The sequence below is a fragment of the Barbus barbus genome, assembly GCF_936440315.1.
Source record: "Barbus barbus genome assembly, chromosome: 22".
NCBI lineage: Eukaryota > Metazoa > Chordata > Actinopteri > Cypriniformes > Cyprinidae > Barbus > Barbus barbus.
The window spans coordinates 197,629-207,907 of record NC_136750.1 but is presented as its reverse complement, the minus strand read 5'-3'; the positions used below and the strand labels follow the sequence as shown (position 1 = coordinate 207,907).

The 10,279-nt window shown below is 40.9% G+C and overlaps 1 protein-coding gene across 1 annotated transcript; it reads left to right on the top strand.

Moving 5' to 3' along the window:
- Positions 1 to 2,008: 2,008 nt before the first annotated feature.
- Positions 2,009 to 10,052, top strand: LOC306888242 (fibulin-7; the record flags this gene model as incomplete). The annotated part of the gene is made up of 6 exons (XM_079446443.1): positions 2,009 to 2,094; positions 2,799 to 2,887; positions 5,758 to 5,910; positions 8,324 to 8,461; positions 8,542 to 8,677; positions 9,755 to 10,052. 6 exons carry the CDS (start codon positions 2,009 to 2,011, stop codon positions 10,050 to 10,052), a joined length of 900 nt encoding a protein of 299 aa, XP_079302569.1.
- Positions 10,053 to 10,279: the final 227 nt, after the last annotated feature.

The following is a 10,279-nucleotide window of genomic DNA, read 5'->3' as shown; positions in this document are numbered from 1 at the left end:
TATATTGAAAAAGAGTAGTGAGGTAGGCTATTTTTTTTAAATTACTTAAAATAAACAAGTAGTGGTACCACAATGTGTGGGACAGCAAAATCAACGATCTTTAGTTAATTCAGGCTAGTTGGTTAATAAAAAAAAAAAAGTTAGCATCATACAGTTTACTGCTGAACAACCCATTTTGTCGGTGTGAAAGAACACAGAAATCGAAAATTATTAGTTGGCTATATCTTCAATCTCCTCTCGAAGCTCCAACAGTCCGCTCGGAGAAGCTGTCAATCACAGCTGTCAGTCATAATGACACGCCCCGTTTTTACAGCATCAATTACTAGCTAAAATCAAACTTATCACAAAAACGAACAATTGAACATATATAAGCGTGATATACCTTAAATGACCAAAATCATCTTTCGGAAAATTATATTGGAAGTGTAATTAATTTTTATTTGTTATGACTCAAGTCCCATTCGTTTACATGGAGAGGGCGGGGTTTATCACCTGTACTGCAGCCAGCCACCAGGGGGCGATCAAAGAGCCCGCAGCTTCAGTTTTGTGAGACACACTTGGGCGTGACACAACACATGTGGAGTGTTGCCTTGACCAACAGTTGAGGGTATCTTTTGGCGCCATGTCCAATTGTTCTGATGTGCTAGCCTATACTAAAGCAAATAAGTGATCAGATAACATAACTTATGCTGTTATATTGGAAAACATAAATGAGAGTATTTATAGTCTTGAATCGTATGCATTTGCAGGATGTAAACAGTATTTTGCAGGTATTGTGTTAAAGTTACCATTCATCTTCATGCAGTTATAACTGTTGCAACACATTTTTTTATTACTTATTAATCAGTAACAGACACCGTTATAAACCATCTACAAAAGTAAGTTAATGTACTGTACTATATCCCACGTTAACTTTACCACAGCGTACACAGTTTATAATGACACAATAACCATGGAATTATGAATTATATTGAGAACGTCGTACATAGAAAACATGCCGTAATGAGTTAGTGTAAACTTTAGCCACATTCATGGTGAAACATGCAAGGATTAATATAAAGGTTAATAAAACTAATTTCTTCTGGAGGTGCAGCAGGAACACGAATAGTTGGTAAAGATCCTTTTTTCAGGAGCAGCTTCTTGGCAAAACCAGCTTTAAACTGAGCCTCGTTTATAAAGCAGTCTGGTGAGAAATGATGAAAGAATTGAGCTTGATCTGGGAACTGTTCCCTTCGAAAACAAAACTCATTTAGGAACATCAAAACGACTGCTGTGTTCGTTATTACACCCAAGAACAGAAGACCATTCTGCTCGTATAAACAATGGCGGACTATGATGACAGCTCGCTCAGGGCGGAGTCTGTGTTGAAACGCTCCTGTCAATCAACAATCATGGGAGGGGCCTCCGATCTTGTGACGTCACAAGAGGAACAGCTCTATTTGAGACAGGGGAAAACATATTAGGAGATTTAAAAAAAAAAACACTTGATGGATTTTTATTATTATAGGTTGGTTGTGTACAGGCACTGCCAACACACATCTCAGTACAATCAACTTGTAAAAGTGGATATAGCATTATATGACCCTTTTAAAACACGTGAAAATGAAAAACGTTCTTGAGGAAGCAGCACTGGCCCGATCGTTAAGACAGGATCAGACTGGGTTAGATCCATTTGCAGCTTTTATTAGAATAATCAAACAGGCAGGGTCAAATACCAGCAAAACAGTGAAATAGAGGCGAGGCAGAGTCGGGAGTCAGGCAAAGAGTCGAGGCAGGCAGCGAGAATCAGAGTCCAATAAACAATCCGGGTCGGGGCAGGCAGAGAACAATCAGAAACGTAAACAGTCCAAGGTCGAGATATAAATCAAACACAGGTAGAAAACGCTCAGTAGTGACAGCCGGGGCAAATCAAGACTTCGCAGGGATGTGTTGTGTGTGAGTGGCTTTTATGTGTGTGTGTAAATGAGGTGCAGGTGTGATGTGCAATCAGTCCCAGGTATGAGGTATGATGGGAATTGGAGTTCATGAGAGTGCTAATATTCGGGAGATGGCTCCCTCTGGTGGTGTGAGGGAGGCGGTACAGGAACCTCTTCCGTAACAATGACAGATAGTGGGACTGAAGCCCACCTAAAAAGGGTTTGGAACCGCCAGTGGTATAGTGTGCGTAATTATATTGAAACATAAATATATAACAAGTTTACATGATTCAATGTGATGGCTGAGCCTGTTTCTGAGATAGCAACATGCCAATCTGTGGTTGGATTCCCGACCCGGCTAACCGTAAATCATCTTACACTGTCAATAAACCTGACCGATACTCAAACCAGCACTGCTCTAACTGTCGACTGATTAGCAGGGTTCATATTAAAAAAATACTGGAGTGTATGCCTCTGAATTAACAGATGCTCGCGTCCCACAGGTTGCAAATCCCTGCTGTAAACCACACGAGTATGACCTTTGCTTTGTGCACATGTCAGCAGAAAAGCACCTTCCCCAAGCTGTTGCTGCAAAGCTGGAAGCACCGGATTGTCATCATATGTGTAGCATCAAGACTTGAGCTCACAGAAATTTAACTTTCATTCACATCAACAGACTTTTAGCGTATCAGTGGAACGGGAGCAGTGAGAAATCACACGTCTGTGACAGAACTAGACTCAGCAAACAGTCTGACCTCCTTGGGTATAGTGTATGTGTATATATATATATATATATATATATATATATATATATATCTCTTCACTGAGTTACTCTCCTCTCTCAGATATCGACGAGTGTCTTTCAGCACCGTGTGTCAACAGAGGGACGTGGGCAGACAAGGTCAATGGATTCATCTGCATCTGTGCCAAGGGCTGGGCCGGACTTACCTGTCAGTCTCCAACTCCAACATGTGGGTTTGAATCTGCTCAGAATCACATTTACAGATGTAGAGTTTGACGACGAGCAAAAAATGATGCTATCAGACCTATCAAAGTATACAGTTCTGTACCGCACCTCAGTATGGATGCTGAAGTGTTAATGGCCTCCTCTGATGGTTTCCAACACTCCAGCCACATTCATCTTCACTAAATACACGGATAGAGCATTCTATGTAGTTATAGCTGCTGTCAAAACAGCCAGTAACATTTTGCCAAACTGTAAGACACACTTTTAAACCCTCAAAAATCAACTAAAAGCTTATAGTAGACAATTTGTCCCATTTCCAAATGAGATATTTCTAAAGACATATCTGCTGATTAATCACATAAGGCTGACGTCAGTCCATATTCTTCAAACAAAGGCTGTTCCAGACTATATTTGGGTGGTAACTTTCATCTACGATCAAAGATGTAGAAACATCTGAAAAATTGGGGAGACATTAAAAAAAGCGTTTGCTCTTGTAAGTTGTTGTTTATTCCAGAACTTGCACAAAAAACACCTCTACAATTTTTAATTATTATTTGTGATTGCCTCTATAGTCAGCGGTGGATCAAGCAGTAGTGCTCCTAATTCCCAGTCACTCATCCACAGCTTGTGCACCATAAATTACAAAACAATGTGCAATCAAACGCACTTGTTCCTGATATACATGCTCTGACAACAGCTGCAATTTGAATCAGATTGTTAGAAAATGTTCTGTGACAAGTTTCAAAGCCTGCAACCTCTAATACTCCAACACCGCCAATCTGTACTAGACCAACAATCACAAGGTTTGATAAAGCCTCAATCATACATCTGCCTGACATTAATCCCAGACAGCAACATAGTGTCGGCCCAGACCCGGCCCACATCTGGGCACATGTGGAATAATGATCTGACCCTCATGTAGCGCTCCTGTTTGCCAGATCTGGGCCACAATCAGGCCATAGCAATGCCACAGAGTGAAGAAATAACCACACTGGACCTTATCTGAGCAACAAAATTTGTGTATGTTAAATATGGAGTCATCTCAGTCTTAATAAGCCCATTAACAAGCAGAATCACTGAAGGAAAAAGAGAACAGAAAAAAAGAGACGAACAGAAACACAACAACAGCCTTAGATGAAATCAACTGAAGACAGACATTAAATCTCTGAAGATCTCAGCAGAGGAGGATTAAACAACTCCACAAACAACATTGCCAGCTTCACTTATTACTAGCCAGATTGACTTATGTTAGAGGTCTACAGAAGTTGTTATTGAGAATTAACAGGGGTTTAAATCTAACGTGTTTCATTTGAAGTCACCACAATAGTGATTAGTGTTTCCATTAATTGGGCTCATAACTCTTTTTTGCTGGCCGCTATGATGGTGTGTTTATCAAACACATTTACAGTAGCAAATAAAGCCAAAATGAGATCAGGTGATGGTTCTACTATCATTATGAAATAGCTTGAATTACTAATATGGTTTGACTGTAATGATTGTGTGGTGCCAATAATACATTTCGGTCCCATTTTATATTAGGTGGCCTTAACTACTATGTACTTACATTTAAATTAATCATTTGGTACAATGCACTTATTGTGTACGTACATGTTTTTACATTGTACTTATATTTTTAAAAATACCTATATATAATTACATCTGTAATTAATTTAAGTAATTACATTTATAATTACACTGTTGACCCATCCCTTAAACCTTAACCCACCTTTAAACCTACCCATACCACCAAACCTGTCCCTAACCTTACCCGTATCCCACCTCAATAGCAGCAGAAGTGTTTTGCAATAGAATATGAACACAATAAGTACATTGTACTTGTTTTTTGATGTATGTACATAGTAGTTAAGGCCACCTAATATAAAGTGTGACCTACATTTCTTGTATAAAACTGCAGTGTAAGATAAGTAACACCCAAAGTCATCATAAATCAACACATGAACCTCAACAATGATGACAATAAAAAGTTATGTCGCAATGCATGCTGGGTACCATAGTACAAAATACCCAGCATGCATCACAGCATGTCCACCACATCATTCCACGCTACATGTGGGCCGGATCATCATTCCACATGTGCCAGATGTGGGCCGGATCATCATTCCACATGTGCCAGATGTGGGCCGGATCATCATTCCACATGTGCCAGATGTGGGCCGGATCATCATTCCACGTGCCAGATGTGGGCCGGATCATCATTCCACATGTGCCAGATGTGGGCCGGATCATCATTCCACATGTGCCAGATGTGGGCCGGATCATCATTCCACGTGCCAGATGTGGGCCGGATCATCATTCCACATGTGCCAGATGTGGGCCGGATCATCATTCCACATGTGCCAGATGTGGGCCGGATCATCATTCCACATGTGCCAGATGTGGGCCGGATCATCATTCCACATGTGCCAGATGTGGGCCGGATCATCATTCCACGTGCCAGATGTGGGCCGGATCATCATTCCACATGTGCCAGATGTGGGCCGGATCATCATTCCACATGTGCCAGATGTGGGCCGGATCATCATTCCACATGTGCCAGATGTGGGCCGGATCTGGGCCAACACTATGTTGCTATCTGGGATGTGATCTCGAGGTGCTTATACTTGTCCTTGTACAATAACGTGAATGTTTTAGTGAAATCATTGTCAAACGTCAGTGTATTGTTTGGATATTTTCATTCAGTGCTTTTAATATGATTCTGTTTGGCCTCAGAAAGAACAGTTGCACTTGTTTACAGCAAGTTTGAGGCATGCAGCTCTTGCTCACACAGACGGGTCCAGCATAAACCAGGCTTTATGCTGGAATCCTACCATTGTTCCTGTGCTGCTTGCTGTTGAACCCTGAATCTTTCTGCAGTTTTTGTCACTGTAGCGAACTCGTCTCCTGTCAGCGCTGGAGCTGCGTCTGCGTTCATCCGTCCGTCCAGATGCAGTCTGGTTCAGGGAATGACCCACTGCACCTGCGAGCCTGGATTCACCATCTCCGACCGCGACAGCAGCGTCTGCACAGGTGCGATCCAGACACTCTCCACAGCTGTGGAAGATCACCGGTGAAGAGTTGTCCTACTCAAAACTACATTTCTCACATTATGTTTAGGGCCCGTCCACACAGAGACACGTTTAGCTGTATATGTTAACATTTTGGTGTAGTAATTTTAGAACTAATTCATTTAATTTTAGTTTCTGGAAATCGAGTCGTGTTGATTTCATATTCGTATGATTAATGGATATTAATCAAAACGTCCAACTTATACCTTATTAACAATACCTCATTAACGACTTGTCCAGCAAGCATTAAAACCAGTATGTCTTAACAATTCAGATTATTCCCGTGGCCACAGTAATACAGAATTGATTAGGTAATTTTTAGCATAGGTAACGCAATCTTTTGGCAAATAGTTTCAGACTTGAAAATCCCATAGCACCAGACAAAAGATCTCTTTATAGATCAAAGCTGAAAAATAACACAAGCTAAAATAACACAAAACAGAATACGTACACACAAACATTGCAGGCAATGAACTTGAAGAAAGCTTAAACTAGCACTTTTGCTAGGTGCTGAACCTTCCCTGAGGGAGTTTCGAGCAGAGAACTTGTCTTTATTCTTAATTACTTCAACCAGTTTCCAGGAGAATTATTTGATTACTTGCTTAAGTTGAGTTTGACAGCTGATCGGGTGTTTCCACGCGGTGTCCACGGGGTCGGAGGGAACCTCAGACTGATTGGCTGCTGATGTGTCGTCGTCTGACGCGTTTCAAGGAATGCCCTTCGGTGGTTGGTTGGCTTCTTTGTGACGTGATGACGCTCAAAGTTCGTCTTTGAGTTCCTTTCGCGTACATGGGTTAATGCATCGATTAACATCCTACCCTCTAAATAATCACACCAAGCATATGAAAGACATAAAATAAACACACAACCTCAATATATATTGTCTATATATATGTTGCTTTTGGTAGCAGCAACAATTATTATTAGTCTTTTGGAACATCCATAAAGGTCTGATTTTCTTTGTTCTGCCAAAAAGAAGAAAAGGCGCGTTTCTCTGCTGGGGAGAAACGGGAGGTCATGGGAATGCCACTCCGAATGAAGATCTGGTGATTTTCTTAGATCGGACGTCTGTTGTAAAACCATCATCTTTGCTGATGCCATCATTGAATTACTGCATTAAACGATCAGGAGATATCAGGGAGGGTCTGTGCTGGAGCCTTTCCAGATGCCACATGCTTTGTTCTGTTGATTATGCAACTTGTATTTATGGTAAACCGGTCAGGAACAACATTGAAGGTTCTGTTCTAAATCCATTCCAGATGTTCCCTCAAATTTATCCTGGTGTTTAGAGGTCTCCTGAGATAAGGCGATTTAGGGCAGGAAATCGGCCAGCCAGTCAAATGCAGATGCTGGGAGTGGAAGTCTTAACTCCTGCTAGGGAATGTGCTGTCTTGAAATTATTTTGTGTGTGTGTCCTGCTCTTCAAGGCATTACATTGGGTAACACTTTATTTTGATTGTCCACTTTAGACATTCTACTAACAGTAAGTAACTTTGCAACTAATGACTGCTAGTTGACATGTAGAGTATTAGTAGAGTGTGTGCTTCATATCTTCTAACACTTTATTTTGATGGGTCCACAACATGCAAAATTGCTTATAGTCAGTAAATTGTAAGTATATGTCAACTTATTCTACTAACCCTAAACCTACCCCTAACAGTATACTCTGAGAGTTAGTATACATGTAGTTGCAAAGTTACTTATAATTAGTAGAAAGTCTAAAGTGAACTATCAAAATAGAGCATAATCCATACGGCTATTTTTTGAAACCGGGTCCCAAAGTGGATAAATCTGAAACCGACAGCCTTGCATTTTCGTGTGTACAGAAATCTCTGTATTTTATGAAACAATGTTGTCTTCACCCCATGTCTCAACCCTATGTCACGTAACAGCAACAACAACATGAACAAACACCGAACAACTATATTTTTATTAACTAACATTAACACAGATGAATAAATGTATTGTTCCATGTTCGTCTTCGTGTGTCGGGTTTGTATACAGCGCACAAGCTTTACGTGCATGCTCCAAGTCTTCTTCTCTGTTTTTAGCGTATCTCTGTGGCAGAATTCCAGCGCAACATACTGATCTGGCATGTATACTACATCCTTTTGTTTCGGTTTCGTGTGTTCCCAGATATTTCTAGAGACGAGGGGAAATAAAAGAAAAGAGAGAAAGGTCTGGGTTCGTGTGGATGAGCCCTTAATCTACTCTGGAAGCAGCAGGGGACGAGTAGCAGGACTCTTGACCTGCTACTCTAGTGTCTCTTCACACTTTATTCTGTACCAGCCTGTGATTTTAGGCGACTCATTGGGAATGGCTATGCTGCTCTTCTCAATAGAGACAGAAACGCTTCTCTTTGGTTTTTTCCCTAGACATTGATGAGTGTAAACTGTTCCACAATGGGCCGGCCTGCCGTCTGTGTTTGCATGCATGTGTTAACACCGCTGGAGGATACCGATGCAGCTGCCCTGCTGGCTACAGCGTGACCCCTGACGGCCGCAACTGCAAAGGTCATTCATGAATAGGAGAATATGCACTTAGGAAACAAAACAGTCCGCTTTGGTTCTGACCCTTCTGCTTTTGCTCTCAGATATTGACGAGTGCAGCAGCCGGCAGAACATCTGCAGGCGCGAGCAGCTCTGCATCAACACCTACGGAGGCTTCCAGTGCGTCACAGTCGAGTGTCCTCCGATACGGAACGCCACCTACGTCAAAACAGCTCCAGTGTAAGTAACAAAGCATCTTACTTAAAACTAAAGGGAACGTGAAAATAGGGCTGGCCAAAAAAAAAAATATTTTTTTTCAAATCTGTTGATATTCATAATTGTATTATCAATAACACCATAAATGTAGAATCTTTATTTCTTTCAAGCCAGATTTTTACTCCAAAGTGAAAGCTGTAGAAACAATTTTCCTTAACAAAAAGGTTAAAAGAAATTGCTTTATAGAAAAATTAATGTCTTCGTTTCTGCATGTGATATTGTTTCAAATCAAGAAACAGGTTTGTGTTGCCTGATAATGTTAATAATAATATTACTTTTTTAGTCAATTTAGGTGCATTATGAAACTCTCATTGAATTTTGCTACAATTATCCTGCGGTCTCACGATGAAAATGTAATCCCAAGTGTCCTACCCCTAAATCTAAATGCATGTAGGAAAAACAGCACTGAAATTATAATTTTGCTACAGTTTTTGCGTGGACATGTTAAACATATCTAATCAATTTGGGTAAAACATTTTCATTTTAATTTTGCAACTTATAAAGCTTTAAAATATGCATACTAAAACTAGTGTAGAAAATGGCAAACTTAAATTATATAATTGAATTTACATTTTGCACTAAATGTTGCACAAAAATTTTGGAAAATGTCCATTTAAATACAGAAATAATTGCCATTTTGCATATTACATTGCAAATAGAATTTTGCTACACATATGCTTCCATACAATTCTGCCACAATAGCATGGTGCAGTTAGTGTTACTACAGTAAATCCATGGTAAACGATGGTGATTTGTAGTCTTCGGTCTCGCTGCGCAGCAGCCCTATTTCATCCAGCTGTAAACTAGCTTAAATCACAGAGTTATGTGTTCTTTGCTGAATTCAAGCTTCACGCTGGATCTCACAGGGCTGTTCAGTCTAGTGAAGCTCTGCCGCTTGAACTCTGACCCGAGCAGGTTTCCTTCCACTTTTGCCGCATAAACATTTATTGAACTCTTCATATGGTTTTATCAAGGGAAATTATATGGAGATAATTATTGTTATGGTTTTATCGGCCAGCCCTAAAGGTTTTGCGTGTGCAGGCCCTGCGAGAGGAACCCGTGTCCTTCCACTACATGTCTGTGGTGTCCAAGCTCACGCCGCGCATCATGTTCTGTCTGTCGGCCGTCAGGGTCACAGGAGACACGCTCCGATCGCCAGACGGGGGAACTGCTGTTGACCAGTCCTGTCCAGGGTCCGGCCGCGCTGGAGATGACTGAACTGGACAGAAGAGAACTGCTGGGGCGCTACATCACCAAAATCACCATCTTCGTCTCACCGTATGAGACGCTAATATCAAGTTACTTGCATTCAGAAGAAGTCCGGCTAGTTAGTCGCTAGTTAACGCATTCTTGCATATATTTTGAAACACAGACTGAAACAGTGCTTCTCAGCTCCACTCTGGGTTTCTCTTACTCTGGAAAACCAATCAGATCAGATCCAGCAACAATCACTGGTGCAATCATAACTGTCCTTGAAGCTAAATGTGTGTAGTTGGACATATTTATCATAATGAATATTGTCATACAACATGATTAATAGAAGAGAGACCATAATCATCTGGTGTA